Source organism: Capricornis sumatraensis, chromosome 13 (assembly GCF_032405125.1).
Source record: "Capricornis sumatraensis isolate serow.1 chromosome 13, serow.2, whole genome shotgun sequence".
In the NCBI taxonomy this organism is placed as follows: domain Eukaryota; kingdom Metazoa; phylum Chordata; class Mammalia; order Artiodactyla; family Bovidae; genus Capricornis; species Capricornis sumatraensis.
Window position 1 is genome coordinate 57,324,377 of NC_091081.1, and position 24,390 is coordinate 57,348,766.

Consider the following 24,390-nt stretch of genomic DNA (forward strand, 5'->3'; position numbering starts at 1 on the left):
CCCTAATTCTGAGAATTCAGGTATTACCAGGCCCCCTCTTCTGACTTCTTGGGAAGACCACACAGAAGTAAATAAGAAACTCCCATGTTTAAGTACACTCTGTTGATAAAGTCTATGGTAATATCTAACATTGTTAGGTTAAAATATATTCCACTCCATTCTTAAATACTAAAATAATTCTTTGCTTAAAATACTTTTTATTTAATTGTACCAGATCATAGTTATTAATAAGCTATGTCAAATCACCTGAATTATTTAAATTTTACAGTTGTGAAGTTTCAATTGTAATATGACTTGTTTTTCTTTTCAAACAGTTAATTCTGAAGAAATTGTTAGGAACCTCAGTGTAAGTATACTGTCTCCTAATACATATATCTAGATTAATATAATGTCTTTAATCTGGGTTTCAAGAAAATTGTATTCTGTATTATCCAGTCCAAACCATTTATAATTTATTTCTTAAACCTCAGTCAACAATTTTTTGTATTCCTGTCAGTTGCTTTTATTTTAGCTGTTTTTATTTTGAAATTGACACCACCGTAGGAAATTTGTCTTGGTACCAGTTTCACTGACTTCTAAATTGAGTGGGCTAATGTTTCATTCAAAGGTTCTAGGCTAGTGAGTTTTGGGCAACATCTTGATTTAATATCAAGAAATAGCAAATCATGGATTTTATAGATCTTTCTATACAGTTAAGAGCAGTCATTTCTTTAAGTATAATTGAAACTGCTTTTAATTGGCTCTTGCATCTCAGGTTGTAAAAGCAGGGTAAATCTAGATAGCTCAAAGCAATTGAGATTTTTCAAGGTGAAATTCACCACTTCTGGAGAGTGTGTAGTGGTTTTAATAATTCTGTGCTTAAAGTATATTTGCAAATATATCTCTATTTATACGGATTCATAGGTTAACCATTGCTTAGGGTGGGGCTAGATTTATTTACATATAGGTAATATGCAATTATAGTAAAAGCAGAATAAAATGTGAGTGACTGAAGATAAAGAAACACTAGGGAAAGAATAGTTACTATAACCTGGGACACACTGCAAATTTGAAGTAGGAATGACTGCTTTAGGCAGAAATGCCTTCATGTTAATCACTCCTTTTTTCTCTTACACCTAGTATCCTGATCTTGAACAAGCATGAGGGGTCATCTTACCCCTGCTAGTGAGGGTTTACATGTAGTGTACCCATGCTGATGGAGGGGCGGTATAGTGAATTTTTAATATACAGACTCTAAATCCACACGTTGTTTCCCCTTAAGAAGTCCTGTTGGTGAGTTGAGGAAGGGCAAATGCCTAATAATCCCAGAGGTGCAGAGGGATTTGATAACACAGGCTTTGGAAATCCATTACATTTGTGCAGAGTTTGCCCATTTTATAGATGTCAGGAAGAAATAATTTACCTCTTTTTCAGTGCCGAAAACCTGATCAGCATTTCAAGCCCTATTTGAGTCCTGATTTGCCAAAACGCCTACATTTTGCCAAACATGTCAGAATTGACAAAGTCAATCTTTTGGTGGATCGACAGTGGCTAGCTGTGAGGTTTGTGTGTCTAATGTTTCTCGTAATACTTTTAACAATCATCTTTCATAATAAATTTCCTTGACCTTATCCTGTTATTATGATCACATGAATCTTCCTGAGCATGACAATTTCTTTATCTTTTATATGTTATCTAGCACTTCTGTATATGAAATGACTGTTACTAGGTTGCCAGCCTTAGCATTCACAATGTAGATAAGAATGAGGAAGAAGGCTGACTATTTATCAATTGTTACAGAGATTATTGGTACCAGCACGTTCTCAGTCTCCACTCTGGTGGCAGACAGGATATAAAAGTGATTTTAGTTGTCTCACAGGCTGGTAATGAGTAACTGATTAGATGGCTCTCTAAGATCTTTGCCATCTTTGTGGTTTCTCTGAAAGAGCATGCTTATGTCTGTAAGGCCAAGCTAACCAATTAGTTATAACTTTTTTTTTCTAGTTACAATTGTGATTCACATTGATCATTGAGCATCTGCAAAATATGTCTGTTTTCAGAAAATATAAACCATAATTCCATCCCCAAATAACAAATTAATTAATTGATTCAGCAAAATTTGATCTGTGCTTTCTCTGTGTGTACCAAACCTTGTTCTAGGCTTTTGGGATTACAGAGATAATTCCTGCCCTCCTCGTCAAGTGGAGAAGTCTGATAATAAGCCAGTACACAAATAAATACACCCTATCTGGTAGTTTACATTCCCTTTTACATTCCCTGTCTCACAGTCCCTATTTTTTGTATTTTATTACAGTATTTTTTCCATATGTGTAAGTGGATATAAGTGGAATCAGGTTCATATTATGTTTTCTGGCCTATCTTATTTGTATGTTACATAATACAGAGGAAAATAAAGGCACAGTAGCTGAAAGATATGTTTAAAAAAGGAAGAGGAGATGAAGGAAGAGAAGAAGCTGGGCTCTAATATAAATGTGTACAGAATGAGGAACTGAAGAGGTACTAGAGTCTATTTTCTGAGGTAACAGGAAAGCCAAGCAGAGTACCACTCGCCCAGAGAGAGTGCAGTTTAACATAGTGCCACTAGATGGCACTAGCCTTTCTTCTTGAAGTTTGAGCCCCTTCGGCTCAGTGGGCTGTCCTGCGCCTTAGGACAGCATTCTCTAAAAAAAAAGATTAAAATATATGAACATGATTAAGCTTTACTTCTGTTAGATTATAAGTTTTTAGTAGTGTGTGTTTGTAATATATAAATGTGAGTTCTCCAGATATTTACTGTCAAGGATATGAGATCAAATGGTATAAGGAGATGAATTAGCAGACTAATAGTACAACATGAGAAAGTGCCCATGGGTTTGACAGCATGGACTATGGGCTCTGAAAGGAGAGTCCAGCCACAGTAATACCTCTGGGTTTCAGTCTTTATTCAGTTCAGTTCAGTTCAGTCGCTCAGTCGTGTCTGACTCTTTGTGACCCCATGAATCGCAGCACGCCAGGCCTCCCCATCCATCACCATCTCCAGGAGTTCACTCAGACTCACGTCCATCGAGTCCGTGATGCCATCCAGCCATCTCATCCTCAGTCATCCCCTTCTCCTCCTGCCCCCAATCCCTCCCAGCATCAGAGTTTTTTCCAATGAGTCAACTCTTCTCATGAGGTGGCCAAAGTACTGGAGTTTCAGCTTTAGCATGATTCCTTACAAAGAAATCCCAGGGTTGATCTCCTTCAGAATGGACTGGTTGGATCTCGTTGCAGTCCAAGGGACTCTCAAGAGTCTTCTCCAACACCACAGTTCAAAAGCATCAATTTTTCGGTGCTCAGCCTTCTTCACAGTCCAACTCTCACATCCATACATGACCACAGGAAAAACCATAGCCTTGACTAGACGGACCTTAGTCAGCAAAGTAATGTCTCTGCTTTTGATAATGCTATCTAGGTTGGTCATAACTTTTCTTGCAAGAACACTGGAGTGGGTTGTCATTTCCTTCTCGAGCAGTGAGATGTAAACAGATCAGCAGCCCCAAAGTTCAAGTTGTGAGAACTTGGACATATTAATATTTCAAGGCTTCATTTTCTCAGCTGCAACATATCATGAACCTGGTTTTACTATTCTCTTCCTAAGTGAACACAAAGCAAACTAACTTACATCAGAGGAATTGTTGACCACAGCCCTAACCAGAGCAACAGGAAAGTCTCACCCGATTAGATCTTGGGGTTATTCTATCTCCAGCTCTTAACACATGAAGCTCAGGCTACCTGTTTTCTAAGTTAAAATACATCATCTTTAGTTGTAATGTTCAATATTTGATAAGTAGATTAGATTCCATTGTTGAAAATTACAGCAAATTTCATCATTTAATATAATCTATTTTCCTCCTTCTCCTCCTTGTTTTGCCCTTTTAAAAATGTGTTAGATTTTACTAGTTTGGAGGAACCCAGTTATTTGAAACTAGTTGAAGTAATGTTAAAGTTCCCTTTTAGATAACATGAATAATAGCTTTTTATTTGATGAATGGAAACTGACAAATCATAAGTAAGTCCAGGCACCTTTCTCACAGTGGAGATAGACACAGTCCCCACTGAGGATAGCCACCCAGGCAGAGAGGATGGCAACAATTCTAATCAGGTGTAGCAGCTGTTGCAGTGGGATCAAGGACAAGGCACAAGGAAACAGAAAGAGTGATTTCACACTGTGGGTGCAAATGCCAGAGAATGTCAGAGAACACTTTCTGGAGGGCCTGACTTCTGCTCTAGGTTTTAAAGACTCAGGATGGGTTAGGCTACATGCTGTGACATAGCAGGTCTGCCCAGGCAGTTGTCAATCTGAGCACTGTACAGAGACACTCAGCCCAGAAGATGAGTGAGAGAGGAAATCTAACCCTTGCTCAGCTCAACAAGCCTTGACAGGCTGTGTTTACAGGAGGAGATGGACCTAGTTTCCTTGCTGGAAGGCACTCATCTGCTTGCCAAGCCTTGAGCACTGGCAGCTTGTAACTTCTCAGAGGTGCTTCTTTCTCTGATTGCTCAGCTCAGAGCAGTGGAGTACTTTATTATTTTTTTAAGCCAGTAGGAACTCTGGGGCAAAGGAAGGTGGAAAGATAGGGTCAGGTTTCCAGGCAGAAGGATCAGACTCCATCAGCTGAAAGTAGATCCATATTGCTAGAGCGCCTAGTGAGTAAAGCTGACCTCTGCACAAAGGGCCTTATTTGTCACGACTAAGGAATGTGACTTCGTAAAGAAAGTAGGAGAGCACTCAGAGATAGAAGGTGGCTCAAGGTGAAAAGGTTGGGATTTGCATTTCAGAGCGCTCACTCCAGCTGCCCTAAGGAAGAGGATGGTCAAGTGAGTAGCACGGAGGCAAGTTAGAAAAGTGAAAAAGTGTTAGTAGCTCTGTCGTGTCTGACTCTTTTAGACTCCATGGACTGTAGCCCACCAGGCTCCTCTGTCCATGGAATTTTCCAGGCAAGAAAACTAGAGTGGGTAGCCATTCCCTCCTCCAGAGAATCTTCCTGACCCAGAGACCCTACCAAAGTCTCTCGCATTGCAGGCAAATGCTTTACTACCTGAGCCACCACAGGTCATAACCCATTCTTTAGCATGATGACGGCCCCAAGGGAACCTTGGAGCCATGGGGGGTGGTAAAACTAGTCAGCACACTACTGGGCAAATATGTATGGTGAACTCATGACTTAGATTTTCCAGAAAGTTACTGGCTCATTTTATTCTGTCTCACATTTGTACTCATTAAAACACGTGTTTCCATTTCCAGGAGGGATATATAGTGTTAAATACATTTGAGGGTGTGTGTGTATGTGTGTGTTACATGGAAGATTCTGAAGTTCAGAGTCAGGATAACCAGTTAAGGTCAGATCCATCATAGCACAGAGCAGTGAGAGTAGAAGAGAAAAGCGAAGGAAAAGTGACAGATATGGCAGAGAAAGATAGGACTTGGTAACTAATCGGGTATCAGGAGAGGTCTTGCTCATCGCCCATCTTTGTCATTATCCAGCTGTGGCAGAGAAATGGGGCCTTGATTTTGACTTTATTAATTAAACACAGAGAAGAGAAAAGAGAATTTGCTCCAAGAGATTTTAGATAGTACTTGGAATTTGAGCTAAATTTTGAAAGATAAAATCATTTCATCTTTTCCAAGTGCCAGCTTCCGTTTTTCCATATATAATTTCCAGAGCCAAATTAGTGTTTGGAACACTTGAACATGAATAATTAGAAGAACAAATTTCTAAAGTTTTCATTTGGAAAACCATAGAAAATAGAGTTTTTCAAACACTATTTTTGTCTTTTGCTTCCAAATGCAGTTTTGTAATACTAATGTTTTTCTAATGGAGCTGGATTAGGAGCTGAAACTATAAAAACAAACAAAAACTAGATTTTTTTTTCTGAAAACTGAAAAATAAATAAAGGATCAATTTTAGAAAATTTTATCAATGACTTGGTTCAAAAGACCTTTTCTTTCTTTCATTAATGAATACTCTAACTTGCCACACAGAATTTAAAACTGAATTCACCTCAAATAGTTCCAATAATCTTAGGAAAACCAAATATCTATTCAATAAGGATAAAAACATTTTTTAAAACAAGTTTTACCTTCTACCAACAATTTTATTAGAATTAAGATGACATGAGCTGGCACCTTACAGTAATGAGCTTAAACCCCATTTAAAATAGGACTTCTCTTATTTTCTCCATCCTGGGTAGTATTTAGTTTCTCCTTTCTTCCCTCATTTGGGTAGAGTTGAGTGTGACCTGGTCACTGTTGAGATTTATTTTTATTTTTTATTTAAGATGAGTGAGAATCAGTTATGAATTTTTAAAAAGTTGAGTATTTTTAAGACACTAAATTAAAGCCTGTTCTTAAGGCTACAATGTAAATAACCAAAACACTGTGTATGTGAGTGTGTGTGTGTATTTGCCCATGGGGTAGGGAGAAGCAAATGAGAGAAGTCTTTTAAGGCCCAAGTTTGGATATAGTCGACATTTTCCCTTGGGGGCCTACTTTGAGGGCTTTGCAGGTGGCGCTAGTAGTAAAGAACCCACCTGCCAGTGCAGGAGACATAATGAGGCCGGGGTTCAACCCCTGGGTCAGGAAGATCCCCTGGAGGAGCGCACGGCAACCCTCACCAGGATTCTTGCCTGGAGAAGCTCATGGAGAGAGGAGCTACAGTCAGGCTACAGTCCATAAGGTCGCTGAGTCAGACATGACTAAAGCAACTCAACATGCGCACTTAATTTGAACCAGTATAAAACTGTCGTTCAGTCGCTAAGTTGTGTCTCTTTGCAACCCCTTGGACTGCAGCTCAACAGGCTTCCCTGTCCCTCGCTATCTCCCAGAGTTTACCCAAGTTCATGTCCGTTAAATTAGTGATGCCATTCATCTCATCCTTTACTGCTTTAAATAATTTTGGTTCATTTATCACTATTTAGTTTTCAAGTATGAAAACTGTATATAAAATTGCTAATATTGCTCAATTCAAAGATTAAAATGTGAAAATGTAAGCGAAATACAAATAAATTGATTTTTAAAAGTCTTTCAAGTAATAGAACATCCTCCTATGGAAGAAAATCCCAAAAGTTAAATATAAACTCTGAATTTAAAGAATATACTGGCTTTTCCTGCTCAAATGTTATAATTAACTTACCCTGAGTTTTCTCTATCCATATTATCATATTATTTCCCTAGACATACCAGCCATAAAATAGGAATTCATATTTTCCCCAGTTCCAAAGATATATTTTTAAAGTACTGAAATGCTTAAAGAAATATATTAATGAAATTAATCTTAATCACACAGACATGGCTGTGTAAACATTCAAGTAAGCCTGAAGACATTTTTTTAAAAAATATGTTACTTTGTTTATCTTTCTCTTAATGTTTAAGAGTCAAACATTTTTGAATTCTATTTATAGATGCTGGAATTCTCCTTCCTTCTCTCCTACCATTCTCTTTGTTCTTCTGTGGCTGTGAATTTGAGCATGAAAATAAATATATTTATGCTATTGTTGACAGAAAATTTTACTTATATAAAAGCAGAAACCACATCAAAACCTAGAAAGCTCAGTTTGCAATAAGGTCTCATATCAAAATAGACTGATCACAGTGTAATAATATTTTTTTATAGGAATAGAGACTATTCATACTGTGGAGGAGGCAACCATGGTTATGACAATGAGTTTAAGAGCATGGAGGTAACAACTTATTGCCTTTTTTAAAACAAATATTTATTGAGCACCTACTTTGTGGCAGACAATGTTCAGGACTCTTGAATACATTTGTGAACAACACAGATAAAGACCTCTGCCCTCTTGAAGTTTTCATTCTAACAGGTGGATATAGAGAATTGACATAACAAAGCAATATGCTTTGCTGATTATCTTGGGAAGGTAGATATGTGTATATTTGTATTCCTGTCACCTGAAAATAATTGCTTACCCATGTTTGATTCTGTTCTTCTAGTTATTTATATTCTAAAACAATTAGATCTGTTAGACGTAATTAAGTTACCTTTAATTAGAGCAGGAAATGGCAACCCACTCGCATATTCTTGCCTGGAGAATCCCATGGACAGAAGAGCCTGGCAGGCTACAATCCACGGGGTCGCAAAGAGATGGACATGACTGAGTGACTAACACACAAAATCAGCTAAACATAAATAAAAATGTTTAGGTCTCTTTATCCTAAAAGTAAATGAGAGATGTATTTGAGAAATCAGTGAGCAAATATAAGTTGTACAAAAATTCAATGCTTAGAAATTTCAACATTTTTTGTCATGTAGTAATAATATATATGAATGATGATATGCAAGGAATATAAAAAGAATATATGATTTGTGTGCTACTGCTAAGTCACTTCAGTCGTGTCCGACTCTGTGCAACCCCATAGACGGCAGCCCACCAGGCTCCCCTGTCCCTGGGATTCTCCAGGCAAGAACACTGGAGTGGGTTGCCATTTCCTTCTCCAATGCATGAAAGTGAAAAGTCAAAAGTGAAGTCGCTCAGTCATGTCCGACCTACAGCCTACCAGGCTCCTCCGTCCATGGGATTTTCCAGGCAGGAGTACTGGAGTGGGGTGCCATTGCCTTCTCCTATGATTTGTGTGATGAATTTCTAATTTATATTATCCAGATATTGTAGAACTGTGCTGGCATTGATTGTCCACTATTACTTGTATTCTCCTGGTCTGTTGACATAGGAGATGCTATGGAAGTAGGTGGATTTAGAAGTAAACACAGTATAGATTATACTTGATCGCACTTAGTACAATATCATAGGTAGAAATGATGCAAAAATCATTTTCAAATCTGGAAAGCAGCCAATATTTATGATAACTATAAATGGAATATTGAAAATTGTGATCACTCCATTGTACACCTGTAATGTATATAATATTGTACAACAACTATACTTTAATAATAAAAAAAACATACAGCAAAAAAAATAAATTATGGAAAGCATTCCTTACAGAGGAATAAGATATGAATAGAAGAGTTGTTAAATCATGTCTCTTATCTGTTTTTGAGTTTACATGGCATTTAGTAACTGGACTTTTAATGCCTAGGCTATCTTTTTGGCACATGGACCCAGTTTTAAACAGAAGACTGAAGTTGAACCATTTGACAATATTGAAGTCTATAACCTATTATGTGGTAAGTATATCCATATATATTCAACAATCAAATGTGAATTGAGTTTCAAAAATATGAATTTTGAAGTTGGTGATATGCTGATATCACTTCTAGGTGATATCCTAGAAGTAGATGCTCTGTCTTAGGAAGACAGAAAGTAGAAAAAGACAAGGGAGAAATATTTATTAATCAGAATTATTCAGCTATAAGTGTGAGGTTTTTTAAAGTAACGATAGACACTAAACCTTGGGAGAAGAGAAGGAAATGGCAAAAATATTTGGAAGGAAATGGCTCCAGTATTCTTGCCTGGAGAATCCCATGGACAGAGGAGCCTGGCGGGCTACAGTCCATGAGGTCACAAGAGTCAGACACGATTGAGTAACACAACTGAGCGACTAAGCACACAAAATTGTTCTTACCAAAAGTATAGCTTTTTATGCTGCTGCTGCTGCTGCTAAGTCACTTCAGTCGTGTCCGACTCTGTGCAACCCCATAGACGGCAGCCCACCAGGTTCCCCCATCCCTGGGATTCTCCAGGCAACAGTACTGGAGTGGGGTGCCATTGCCTTCTCAGAGCTTTTTATGCTAGAAATCCATGATATGCTTAAGGCATAAAGTGACCATTTAAGCAAAGATACTTCTCTCTGGAGGAACAGAAACAGTTCATGAATATTCCTGTGGCTCATTTAGAGCAACTGTTCTTATTTTCTTTTTTTCTCTCTCTCTCTCTCTCTTTTTTTTTTTTTTTTGTTTCTATTTTCTAGAAAGATGAGGTAGGTAAATTGGGAAGGAAAGGGAAAGCTGGTAAACCAAATGGCATACACAGCAGAATTTATTAAAGAAGTAAACAGCAGGTGTTTGCTTTCTATCATCTTCTGCATAGATGTTGCTGCCTTCTAATTTAAAACTCCTTTGAATTTATTTTTTAAACAGATCTGCTACACATTCAACCAGCACCAAACAATGGTACCCATGGTAGTTTAAACCATCTTCTGAAGGTGCCTTTTTATGAACCGTCCCATGCAGAGGAATTGTCAAAGTTTTCTGTTTGTGGCTTTACTGCTCCATTGCCCACAGATACTCTAGCATGTTCATGCCCCAGAATACCAAACGTAAGTAATAACTTTATGGATCCATAAGAGTGTAAAGGGCAAGCTCATCCATAACCAGGGTAGCTAACAACCAGGTTTCTAATTTAGCTCAGATATTGACTAAATGAGTATGTGGTTTCTCTGAACCTTATCTGGAAATAAGAAATACATTGCAAGATTAAGTTTTTGACTATGTTTGGTAAACTGGAAAGCACTATTTGGCAATTGTTACTCCATGGTGGGCTAACTGTCCTTGATCATTCAAAACAGTGGAATCCTGGGGCTCTCTTTGATTTTCCTCATAAAATACCTCTCCTACAGCTCAAGAATCATATGGTCAAACTTGCTTATTTCAGAACAATACCTAGAGGGGCCAAGGACTGAGATCTAGCATCAGACACACCCACTAGAGTAGGTGGTGTTGAGTCTGATCAGCAGGAAGTCTAGCATTTTCAGTGGGAGGTATTTGATCAACGCTTGGACACTGGTTGACAGTCAGCACTGGGAAGGTCTTTTTAGTGGTCAAGTGCCAAAACTAGTTCAGGAATAGGATTTCAGATTCCTGGAGACTCTCAACAAGGTGAGATTCCAGTGCTAAGAGGGGTTTCCCAAAGGCTAGCAATCAGAACAGGAACTCAGAATACAAGGAGAAAGCCCCTACACCTCTGCACGAATTGGAGCACATGGGTAGGGCTGGGATTTCAGAATGGAGTTGGAATGCAGTTATCAGGAGTCTATCAAGCTCAAACTAATGTCAAGGTACACTTGATGCCAAGTTCCAAGGGTGGTTGTAAAGCTAAGTAATCAGTTGCTGCCTCAGGTAAGAATTGTTTCTTACATTCAGGGGACAGGGAAGACTTTCCATTCTCTAATCCTCAAAATAACATTATATCACAGAAATAAGGGCATGAATAAATTACCAACCAAAAACGATTTAAAGGGACAAAAATCTAAACTTCCCGCAAAAAATCTAATCTACACTGAAGATCAGAGTAAAGGTGTGGGTTTCCTACTGCTCCAGATAACCTCAGTAGAACCACTATTTAAAGTAATGATAATAAATGTTATGAAGCAGGTGTTTTATTCCCCTCTTTAGAGATAAAGAGGACTCTGAAAAGTTAGATGAATTGTCCAATGTCACAGAAGCTCAGTCTATCTGACTGGAAAACACAAGTTCTCTGTAAGGAAGGTCCCTTCCTGCTCAAAGTGTGGTCCCAGGATCAACATCTGCATCACTTGCAAGCTGACTGGAGATTCAGAATCTCAGGCCCTACTGAGCTCAGGCATACACCGAACCAAAATTTGCACTGAAGCAAGACCCTCAAGGGAGTTGCATGCACATATAGTAAAACGTGAGAAGCCCTGGGATGTTGTCATCCCAGCTTAGTAGTTGATTCCAATCACAGTCAAAACGATCAGCCTTATCAATTTTTTCTTTGCAACTTCCCACACAAAAAATGTATTCCTGCAAATAGTAATATCTCCGTATCTTTAAGTTAGTGAAATAACCGGTATTTAAACTCAAGTTAGTCTGACTTTTTTGTTCAGTAGTAAAACATTTATGCGATTACTACAGAAGTAATCTTGGTACCTTGTAAAACATATGTTGTTACTTTGATTCACTTCTTCCCCATCTCCCACATTATCTTGCAGAATTCTGACCTTGAACGTGTGAATCAAATGCTAAATCTCACCCAAGATGAAAGTAAGTCAATAGAAACTATATTAAATCTTTGTTGTTTAGCCCTAACAAAACACCATATTGTCTTTTTGGGGCTTCTCTGAAATAAGCTTACAGTCTCTTTTGACCATGAAGATTTTATTGTCAATACACAGGAGGGAATCTAATCACAACATAACAAGCCCGCAGTAGTTGCAATGATTCCAAGCATGGGACAGACTCCTTGAAATGGCTATGCATCACCTATAATCCTCTATTCACTTTTTTATATGTGAAAAGACAAATTGCCTGGGTTTAAGTCCTGTGTTACTGCTTGCCAGCTGTGTAACCTGGGCCAGATTACTTAACCTCTCTGTATCTCAGACTTCTCACCTATAAAAATAGTACTCATCTCATGTAACTGTAAAGATTAAAAGAGCGGATGGGTAGAAAGAATTTAGAAGTGTCTGGTCTGAAGTAATGTAATTATTACCTGTTATCTCTTTTATTTTTTACTTAAAAATTTTTAATTGTGATATAATTGATATATAACATTATAGTAGTTTCAGGTACACAATATAATGACTTGATATTTATATTTATTGTGAAATGACCATCACAATAAGTCTATTTAACATCTGTCCCCATACACAGTTATAATTGTTTTTCTTATAATTACGGCTTTAAAAGTTTGCTTTCAGTCAGTTTCAAATGCGAAATACTGTATTATTAACTATTGTCAACATGTTATCTTTTAAGTATTCTTGTACAAAACTCTCTAGGCCTGTTTTGTCATTTGTAAACTGGAAATACCTATTTTTAGACCTGTTATGAAGATTAAATGAGTTAATATATGTCTGTACTTAGAATAGTGCTTTTCACACAGTAAAAGTTCAGGAAATATGTTGGCTATTTTGATAATCTTATAATCTATTGTTATTCCATGGCATAAATACTTTGCAGGATTTTTAGCCATCAGTGCTTGATGAAATCTGGAATATAATGGCAAACAAAAAAGAATAAATACATTAAGACATACTTTTAATAAAATTCCAATTTCTTTCCTAGGACAATCAGCAAAGTGATTAATCTCTGTTATAAGTATGTGCTTTTAATTTTAAGGTTTTATCTCTTCAAGTATGTCTTGTGAACTGTTAGCTGTTTAGCTAAGTAATTTATCTAAGCCTTAGTTTCATAATTTGTAGAATGGAATAATAACACCTACCTCATAGGGTTGTTGTTAGACGCAAAGAGGTTAAATAAGTAAAAGAGTTACCAGCTGCTGCTGCTAAGTCGCTTCAGTCATGTCTGACTCTGTGTGACCCCATAGACAGCAGCCCACCAGGCTCCCCCGTCCCTGGGATTCTCCAGGCAAGAACACTGGAGTGGGTTGCCATTTCCTTCTCCAATGCATGAAAGTGACAAGTGAAAGTGAAGTCACTCAGTCGTGTCCAGAGTACCTGGAAAATAGTAATCCATCAGAGATAGGTGGTTTCTATGCATAGACCCCATGGACTGTAGACTGCCAGGCTCCTCTGTCCATGGAATTCTCCAGGCAACAATTATTTACTGCAGTGGGTTGCCATTCCCTTCTCCTGGGTATCTTCCTGACCCAGATATTAAACCTGAGTTTCCTGCATTGCAGGCAGATTCTTTACCATCTGAGCCAAGAGCTCAGAGCCAGGCTGTGCAATAGAAACATTTGCTAATTTCACATTTTTATTTTATGTTATTTTTATTTTAGTAACAGCAACAGAGAAACTCAATTTGCCATTTGGGAGGCCCAGGCTTATACAGAAGAACAAGGAGCCCTGTCTCCTTTATCACAAGGAATATGTCAGTGGATTTGACAAAACTCTCAGGATGCCGCTTTGGAGCTCATATACGGTCCCTAAACCAGTAAGTTACCATATCCATTGGTCCACAGAGGCTGGAAAGAAACTGTAGTTTGTTTGGTTTTTCTTTCAGAGTGATACTATTTTTTAATTTATTTTTAAAATTGGACTATAATTGCTTTACAATGTTGTGTCAGTTTCTGCTGTACAACAGTGTGAATCAGCCATATGTGTGCATACATCCCTCCTTCTTGAACCTCCCGCCCAGCCCCCACATCCCACCCTTCTCTCATCAGAGAGCACTGAGCTGAGCTCCCTCTGCTGTGCAGCAGCTTCCAACTAGCTGCCTGTCTTACACATGCTAATGTGTATGTATCAGTGCCGCCTTCTCAAGTCATGCCACCCTCTCCTTCCCCTGCTGGGTCCACAAGCTGTTCTCTACATCTGTGTCTCTCTCTATTCCTGCCCTGCAGATAGGTTCATCAGTTTCATTCTTCTAGATTCCACATATGTGTTAAGATCTCGTATTCATTTTACTCTTTCTAACTTACTTTACCGTGTTTGACAGACTCTAGTTTCATCCACATCACTACAAATGACCCAATTTGTAGTTCTTTGACATTTTAAATGCGGAATTTTGATTTCCAGTAGAGATACCAAAAGGAGCCCACTGGGCTTGTGGTTTGTAGGACAGTGTCCCAGGTTTTACTTGCAAATACTTGCAAGTGGTACATGAGTGCAAAAGAGGGATACTTGGTGTTTTGCTTGAAGAAAGTAGAGTGTTTACAGGCCAGTTGGCCAACTGGTGTGGCAGGCAGAAAAAAGATTTCAAAGAGAAGCAACAGGAAGTACAGAGGCACATGTTTCATTTGGTATTTCCCAAGTATTGGTGGGTGCACCTAAGAGGTGATGCTAATTTATTTATAAAAGGTTTTGTTATTTATTTGATTACTTTAAAATACTATACTATCTGTTGTGTACCATGGCAGGTACAATAAACATAACGTGAATAAGAGGTAATTTTCTCCTATAGGGTTTAGCCCTCTAAGAAGTCAGGCTAGACTTATATGCATATAATAGGGGTCAGGTCTCTCCAGATTGAAGTTGAGAATCCAATTGTTTCAATCCTCTGTTTGTTTTTACTATTTGGCAAACTCCTTTTCAATTAATGTCACTGGGACAATTGGCTTCCATAAGAAAAAAAAAATCTCAGCTCCTTACTTGACATCATATACAAAATTAAATTACTGGTGAAATTATAGACCCAGATGTGAACAGCAAACCCATATTTTCTCTTGTGTATATCTCTATGGCCTTAGGATAAGGAAGGAATTCTTAGTACATAGAACAACAACAAAAACTAAAATAATTCAAAGGAAATTGATTAATTTACATTAATGTGTTGCAAAAAACTAAGTTATGGATGGATTTGCATTTCATATAAGAAACAAATGATGAGTATACAGGAGAAGGAAATGGCAACCCACTCCAGTATTCTTGCCTAGGAAATCCCATGGACAGAGGAGCCTGGCAGGCCACAGTTCATGGGGTCACAAGCACTTGGACCTGCTTAGTGACTAAAGCACCACTATAAGTGATGAGTATACAGAATAGTACTTAGGATCCAGAACAGGCTGTAAATTTCTGCCTATAAACAAGAGAATCACAAGCATCTTACTTAATAAATGGGCAAAAGATATGGACCAAGCAATTGAACCTCATTAACAATTAGGAAAAAATAAATAACAGCAAAAATCAATCTGCCAAAAATCAACCCAAGCACTCATTCATGGTAGGAATGGTTTTATTTAAGGCATTCCCCAGGACCATACAGCTGCCCAGTAAAAGTTTACTAAGTGAATACACTGGATAAATTAATCCCAACCATTATTTTTAAAGAGTTAAAGAGAAAGCAGTACTCCCAACCACAAAGGTAAATAATCAGGAAGCTATTTTTTGTAGAGAAAATTGTTATTTTAGATACAAAGATTCTGATGACAAACCCCTACTTATTACTGTTCTTTGCTAAGGATACAGATATTCCATCTCTTTTTATGGAAAGGAAGTGATCGGTGGTATCCAGTTTATTTACTCTTCTTGTTCCAATTCAAGAGTTTTGGAGAAAAATAAGCATGTTTTCCCACAACTAATTAAGGCTTTTTTTGTTCTCAAAGCCAACTCTCCTGCTGACAATGGTTTAATTGTGGCCAGTGGTAGACAAGCACTCATGTTGTTTTCCAATGTTGGCAAATATTTTACAAAGTTACCTGAGTTCATATGTATGGTTAATGGCGACATCAATTTCTTAATAGGCGCAGTGTTCAGTTATTTGTGATTTTCATACAGTGAACATACTGTGAAGCATATTATGAAACAAATATGAAGTTATTCATTCCTTAAAACTAATTTCTGTTTGTTTTTGATTTTGAGAGGGGCAGTATGTTCATGGCCAGTTTTATTAGTCAATTCTCTTTTGAAAACTCTAGGTACCTGGGATTATGTGCTGGTAAGGGGAATGTTTATGTTTCTAATACTTTCCCCTGCTGTCTTGCATTCCTGAATTTATATGAGCTTTAGCGGAAACCAGAGGCAGAGAGATTTTAAGTGGGCTCAGACTAGGAGTTTAGTACAATTCTTTTTTTGTTATTGTTTTAAAACGAGCGTCTTTGTTACCCAAAGTTCCTGTCCTTTCACTGGTCCCACAGAACTGCTTGTGTATTTCTCCCTCCATGTGACAGGATGGAATTCTAGCAATTTTCTGCTTTCTAATTCAGAAATTACTCTGTTAGTATGTTGTGGTTCAAGAAAATTACATACAAGGATGTTTTGAGATTCACATAAAAAATGTTGTAAATCAGGTCTGTGTTTGAAAAATCAGACTTTAAATAAGCACTTTTTGGAGCGTGGACCCAATTGGCTTGTGTTTTTAAGTTTTATGGAGCTTTTGTTTTTCTGTGGCTTTGGTGGGTTTTCTAATTGTTGTTGTTATTATCTCAGAAGAGTTTTGGGGAAGTAGTTGTGATTTGAAATCAAGGTCCTAGAGCAATTGCTTCAAAACTGTTAAGGTTGATCAGACTGTATAAGGATTTTGCTTTTGTGCTTCCTCAGCAGGAAGATGTAAAGTGTTCGTTTTTTTTGTTGTTGTTGCTAGGTAGAAAATTTAAAATAATAGCAAAAATTACAATTGTTATTTAGCATATACAATTCAGAAATTGAATATGAAGTCAAAGGGCTTTTTCAGAGAAGAAAATCAAGGACACTTTGAAAGATATCTCCCTCTGCCTATATATAGGGAGAAGGATATATATATATATATATATATGTATATATATGTACATGTGTATACATATGTATAAATTTCAAATGATGGAATATTTACAAAGCCTTTTTTGTTTCTAAAGCTTGTTAGCAGTGATATTATAAATTATGACCCAAATATGTTTTGTGAGTCTTTAAAAACTAGGGACATTGTTGTGTATTGCAAAAGATTTTTTGAACTGTAATAAATATTTTTCCCTATAGAAAAAAAAATGATATGACCAGAAAAATAATTTTAAAATGTGTATAATTGTTATTCTTACCGTAAAGCAAGATAGCAGTTCTTCCATCTTCCTATAAATATGTTTTAGCTTTGACATTCAGCCTACAGATAAGGAGAGTTTATAATTTCAATAAAAATAATTTTATCCCTTTTTAAGATCTGCTTTGTCTTCATGCCCAACCAGAAAGTATCTCACTTTCCTGTCTGTGTTCATCATCTACTTCCCTTGAAGAATTTTGAGAGCTAGAGAGTTCAGATTTCATCTGAGTGTCTGAGTTCTATTTATTGTTTTCCTGACTTTCTATCCTCTGACTTAAAAAAAACTCTAAGGAACTCAGAAAAGATGGCAGGATTAAACATCAACTCAATATTCTGGGTGTCCATATGGTTTACTGGGTTAGCTGTAAGTCTCCCTGGTTCTCTCACTTTGCAACATCTTTTTTTGGCCATACCTAGTGGCACGCAGAACCTCCTTCACCAGAAACTGAACCCCTGCCCTCTGCAATGGAAGCATGAAGTCTTAACCATTGAACCACCAGGGAAGTCCCTGCAACATCTTTATGTGCCCCTTTCTACCAAGCAAAGAAACCTGGTCATTCAGAATTATTCAGTTTATGTTTTTGAAAGAATATGAACAAATGCTTTTAGCATTCTAGTGTCCATCACCAACAGGACAATGAAATAAATGGTGAGAGTGGATATACTGTATCTAAAACAAATACCTTCATATTTCTTAATCTACTCCTTGTTTTGGTGGCTATATCACTGAGGAGCTTCCTAAGAAAGGAAGAAGGGAAGATATATATTTGAGACTTCATCTCAAATGTGCATCTCAAAATGTTTTTATTCTAAATAATATGCATAATTATGGAATAGCTTTAGAATTTTAGAAATATGTTTTCTTCAAAATTAATATGATATTAGACTTCTAATGTTTGTATATGCTTCTCCTTTTTTTCTATCTCTTGTTTTTAATTCACTTTTTGAGAAATAGCTGCAATTTCATTTTCTAGAGCTTATTGAAAATTTTATTTCTGCTGTCATATTTTAAATCCCAAGAGCACTTTCTCTTATCTCCTTCCTTTAAAAATGCTTTCTGCTCTTTCTTTATGATACCATATGTACACTCATCTAGCTAAGAAGAGAGTTTTCTTCCACTCTCTGCATTGTCTGTTTTTCTTCTTGGTTCCTCTTCTCAAGCCCAACGAATATATCTGATGGTTCTTGGCTGCCAGTTCATGTTTTAAGGGTGAAACACTAAGTTACAGGGCCGGGGCTTGCCAGCTGATAGGCTCCATTATAGATGAATTAGGAGGACCAGACATCTCGTTGGAGATTCTCAATTGTATCTAATTTTCTTTTCAGGCTGGTTTGTTTTCCAAAGAAAGGACACTTCTAATCTGAATCAACATACACAGGGACGATGAGACAGGAGGGAATCTTACCATTCAGTACATAGATTTTTAAATTTAATTCCGTTGCTGTGTACGTGTGCTTTAGCCTGGTTGTCCTTCTGGTTCAGCCTCTCCAGTGAGCAAACATTCTGTCTGGCCTCTTTTACAGACTTTCAACCTACCCTCTTCTTTCCAACTTTACACACATCCCCTGTCGTTAGGAGACTCCCAAGTTCTACGCCTCTGGTGTCCTACAGTAAGATTCAGCTTCTTTGGGCTTTCCCCAACCACAGGCTGTTGCTTGTCCATGTTCACTGGCTCACCAAGTCAAGGTTACAGTAGTAAACAAATACGTTTCTTTAACTTCCTGTTTCTGAAAAATTTTTATCATCTCTTATGTGTCTTTATTATTACTGTTCTTTTAGTAGGATTTCAGAAGGAAGCAAAGATAAATGTTTGTGTACAATCAAGTTGAGAAATTTACTCAACTTCTGTATAGTTTTTTCCAACTGGAGTACTGCAGTATGTTAGGGGTACTTTCTCCACTTGTCCTTCCCCTCATCATCTCCCATCTGTTCTATATCTCATCTTGGGGATAACACACAGGGTAACTTGCCTTTTCCTTTGTTAACTGATCTTGTGCATTTTATTTATTTTTCCCCAACTTTATTGAGATATAATTGACATATAATGTGTATAATGTGATGATTTGATATATGCCTATATTAATAAAATAATCACCACGTATGTTTTAGAGGTAGTCGTGATTTAGTCACTGAGTTGAGTCCAACTCTTGCAACCCCCTTATTAGACATCATAGCTAATTTTTGCTTTTAACACAATATAGTGAATAGAGGAAGAACATTCTAATTTAATTTAATCTTCTCTTTTATAAATTATGAAATAATTTTTTTAAAAAATAAGTACACAGAGGGCAATAGAGAGCTTATGAATCAAAATCTCTGAAAAATTTAAAGGAATAGCAAAATGTTTATATACTCATATGCTAATCAAAATATGATTATATAATACTATATCACCTTAAGTACTTAGGTGGCACATTTATAGGACACCAGCTAGTAAATAAATTATTGTGTCATTCTTTAAATAAAGTTGCAAAGAAAATAAAAAAATTCTTATATTTCATAACCAATAAAGCATAGCTACAAATTTATTAAAGTTCCCAATTAAGTAAATTCATACAACTATAGCTTCTTTAAGTTAATCTTAGGTAACACTAGAAGTTCTTGTTCAACTGAAAAATACTATTCTTAATTCTGTCTATATTTTAAAAATAAATTGTTTATATTTATTTTAAATTTTTAATTGCAAGCACAATATAAATTACCACCTAAAAGTTAGATCCCCAAAAGGATTTGGATGTTTAGGAGTAGCTCTCATTACTTCTCTGTACTCAGTTCAGGTTTTATTCTGCAAATAATCCTTTCCAAAGTGTATTTGATTTGCCCTCCCTGTGTCCCTAACCAGAAGGGAACCACAGAAGAAAACATTGCTGAAGACATCCATTTCCATCACTTGCGTAGACCTGATTCACTAAGAAAATAGGAAAAGGTTAAGTGAAAAACATTCTAGGGAAGTTACAAACCATATAAGGGGACGGGTGAGCCACACGTGGGCGTCATTTTTTCTTCTCTTCTCTCTTTCAACAGGGAGACACATCGCCTCTTCCTCCCACTGTCCCAGACTGTCTGCGGGCTGATGTCAGGGTGGCTCCTTCTGAGAGCCAGAATTGTTCCTTCTCTTTAGCAGACAAGAATATCACCCACGGCTTCCTCTATCCTCCTGGTTTGTATAACTCTTTTTTAGAGCAGCAGCTTAGAAAGCCCTCATCAGCTGGATGTGGGCATGTGCCTTAAACATATGCTCCCCACCAAAACTACCTGCTTGGGCTAAACTAGCTGCCCAGGAGGTTTCCAGTGGTTGTGGGCCAGCCTGGAGCAGTGCAACAGCTATAATAAAAGCTAATAAATTTTGCACTGGGAACCACACATCAGCTCTGATCTGGCCCAGATGTTCAGAGAGTTCGGCAGGTTTAAGTTTAATTTTAAAACTGAAGTCTCTTTGGAGAAGGACACAAGCGTTTAAAAAAACATTTTTTTTTTTTTTTCTCCATGCTAAGGCTTGCATAGAGAATGCAGCTGTGAGTATGAAGACAAATTAGCCTGGAATTTGGGCCTTTTGCTCATGCTGTATACCCAACAGCTTTAAACTGCGGATTAAGCAGCTGAATGAACTTGAAATATTTTTTCAGAAAGTTTTTCTCTTGGGAACATGCAAAAGCTGGTGTGATTTTTCTAAAACTCAAATCTCTTCTCTGTTCAGCAAGGGTTGTCGTTTCCTTAATTTACTCAAGAGATTTTCAACAATTTTAACTTCTGGGAAAGGGTTTTTTCCAGATATTTGGCTTCAGTTTTCTGGAAGCCATAACCAAAAAGGTCACTTTAGAGATTTATAATTCAGAGATTCTGAGGCTTACAGTGGAAGAGAAAAGGCTCAATGAAAGCAAATATTACATTGATTCAAAATTCCTAACAGAATTAGGATAATAAACTGATGTATCTTACTATAATCTCTAGAGACAATTAGAGCTCCATCAAATGTATGTAAACCCTAGGACAAATCTGAAATAGTTGCAACATTTGATCCACAAAAATTTTTAAATTGACCCATAAAATAGTGTCTGTTAAGCCTTAAGATATTGGTTGATTTATAAATGTTTGCCTTGATAAGGAAATGAAATTAAAAGCTAAACAGCTTGTCTCAAAAAATATCAAGGCTAGAATGAAACTCCCTTCTAATTTTTCATTACAAATTCTGTTAGCAGTTCCATTCTGGGCAAATTCTTATTTTTCTCTGAAAAGAAGATAATGTTTATTGACTTTCCAACTTTCAGAGTTTAATTTAAAAAGTAGAAAAGTTATAGAGGGTCTGAGGACTGTGAACAGCATCTGAAATCTTTAAGAAAAAAGCCAAAAAATCTTGCTTCTCTTTGCCTTTCGGTGCCCATACGTTGGCCTTTCAATAGAGTATTAGTTAAGGTAGCCAAGTGCAGTTTAAATAAAAATAGTGTTATAAGAAACACTCATAGGCTTGCAGGAATTTAAATCCTCTCAATATTTCAGCGAGAGATGCTATGAGACAAATGAAGCACAGAGAGACATAGCATATTGCCCAAGTGGGTCAGCAGAGCTGGGATTCCAACCCCAGGATTCTGGGTCCAGAGTACACACACCCAGCACACACTCTGCTAGACGTCATGTCCCTGAGTCTTCAAAGCCAATTACAAAGCCTAGCAAATGTTTGATAGCACTTTACTCCAAGCTAGGTACGCTTCTAAGCATTTACAGATACTTTATTTAATCTGAGAAAGATCCTCATGTTAAATTCCTGGTGGGCTGCATTAAGAGTTGGGCACAACTGAGCAACTAAAACATTCACTTTCTTTGTAAATTCAGTATAATCTTATCTTGAAGCCTTAATTTAATTACATTTGTGAAGACACTATTTTTCTACCTATCACCTTCTGAGGTGATGGGATGATAGGACATGGACATATCTTCTTGAGGGTCACCAACCATCTGCAAGGTATCAGATGCATAAGACTGCCTGAATTATGAATGACGTCTACCAGAGAGTGTTTTGTGACTCTGTGTTTTTTGTGTTAATAAATTTACATTAAAATGTAATAGTAATAGGCCTATTATATAGAATGCTATATATTCTTTTGTAGCTTGAGTTAATAAGATTTATTTGTTTTGCAGCAAACAATAGAACTTCCAATAGTCAATATGATGCTTTAATTACAAGTAATTTGGTCCCTATGTATGAAGCATTCAAAAGTAAGTATATACTTAGATTATTAATTTTGGTGACTCTTTGAATTTCTAGACACATCCTTAACTGAAATTTGTTTATGTTACTAGTCATTTTGTTCTTATGTTTTAAATATTGAAACAGGAAGGATATTTAACATAAATTCTTTTCACCTTACTTGAACTTTGAGCGACTTGTTGCTAGAAATTTGATAATATTTTAATCCTAATTTTACTGTAAAGAGATAATCACAAAATAAAACTTTAAAAAATTGTACACATTTGTATTTATATATGTACAATTGTATATAATAATGCAAATGTATTATTTCCATACAAAATAAAATTTTTCTGACACTCACCATAAGTAAATGAAATGTGTTCATCCCGAGTCATAATTAAAACGGCAGTATGTATGTTCTGATCATTGTTTAATATTGTCTCCAAAGCAGTTCAGCCCTCGGAAGGCCTTCGGAGACATATTTAACTATAATTTCAAGACTGCAACTACATCAACAACAATACCTACCATGGATGTGGCTATTTAGTTTTGCTGCTTAGACTGTTTTGCAGAATTCCTCAGTGACCACTGACAAGTATTGAAGTAGAATTGGATGCTATTTAAATGTACTTGTTTATAATAGAAAATATTTCCATGTTCAACAAAGGTAGATATTTTAAGCACTTTATTCCTTTATTTTTAGCCATGTGGAATTACTTCCATAGTGTTCTCCTTGTAAAATATGCCATGGAAAGAAATGGAGTCAATGTGGTTAGTGGACCAATATTTGATTATGATTATGATGGCCATTTTGATGCTCCAGATGAAATTGCAGCGTAAGTAATTTGAAACCAAATGGACATTTTGATTTAGCAATAGGGTACCATAAGGGGAAACCTAAATATTTTAAATTAAAACTCAGTATTCTATTATATAACATATTTATGTAGAGATATAATTGTTGACTATTTTCAACTAGTCTATCAAAAGAATTCACAAAAATTTTATATGGTAAAGACTTAAACCAACAGGCAAAGAAAAAAATGTCCAGGAAAGGTTTAGCAAATTTTTTATTTGGAAAATTTCTAAACTAATGAGAAAGGAAAACATAGTTTTGTTGCAGCTAAGGAAGCAGGGAATGCTCACTGTGCTATCAGAAAGTAGAGAACCATTTCAGCAATAAATAAAAAAAATCAAGAAGTGACTATTCAAAATATTGCCCAATATTTCAAATAGTGGATGATTCGTGAAAGTATCTCCCAGGAGAGATTATAGGTGTCCTGTAGAAAACTAGTCCTGTTTATCTTTATAAACTTTATATTTACAACTGTCTTTGTAAACTAAGCTGTATATTTTTGTACTAAACTTAGTCATATAGATTGCTAAGGATTACTCCTGAATCCAGGTCTCAGGAACAGAGAGTTGAAGTGTCATCCATGATTTTTATATTATCAAAATAGATAATAGAAATGTACTAAACTAAATGTACTAAACTATGGTAATGTCTAAGCCTAGACTGTGTAAAACAATGATCTCTACTTATACCTTCTGATAAGATAACATTTATGACCACTAATTAAGCTTGTCACCTTTTAAATTTTGTTTGCCTTGTCCTTATGTCAGTGTTTATTGATCCTGTCTTTCTCCATTTAATAATTCTAGCAAATGTTTGATAGCACTTTACTCCAAGCTAGGTACGCTTCTAAGCATTTACAGATACTTTATTTAATCTGAGAAAGATCCTCATGTTAAATTCCATTAGCTCCCATTTAGAATAAGAAACTGAAGCACAGAGAGGTTAAGAAACTTGTGTAAGTTCCATAGCTAAGTAGTAAAGCCAGAACCCAGGCAGTCTAGCTCTGATTCTAAATCACAGTAACATAGTTATACCACTTATA

At 36.5% G+C, this 24,390-nt stretch overlaps 1 protein-coding gene across 1 annotated transcript in view; it reads left to right on the forward strand.

Annotated features, from left to right (window-relative positions):
- ENPP3 (ectonucleotide pyrophosphatase/phosphodiesterase 3) overlaps positions 1 to 24,390 on the forward strand; it is an 81,795-nt gene that overhangs the window by 49,762 nt on the left and 7,643 nt on the right. The window contains exons 14-23 of the mRNA XM_068984992.1: positions 315 to 346; positions 1,414 to 1,541; positions 7,635 to 7,701; positions 9,071 to 9,158; positions 10,071 to 10,249; positions 11,882 to 11,933; positions 13,633 to 13,787; positions 20,329 to 20,464; positions 22,441 to 22,518; positions 23,196 to 23,328. Of these exons, the coding sequence (XP_068841093.1) occupies positions 315 to 346; positions 1,414 to 1,541; positions 7,635 to 7,701; positions 9,071 to 9,158; positions 10,071 to 10,249; positions 11,882 to 11,933; positions 13,633 to 13,787; positions 20,329 to 20,464; positions 22,441 to 22,518; positions 23,196 to 23,328 (1,048 nt within the window). The remainder of the gene's footprint in view (positions 1 to 314; positions 347 to 1,413; positions 1,542 to 7,634; positions 7,702 to 9,070; positions 9,159 to 10,070; positions 10,250 to 11,881; positions 11,934 to 13,632; positions 13,788 to 20,328; positions 20,465 to 22,440; positions 22,519 to 23,195; positions 23,329 to 24,390) is intronic.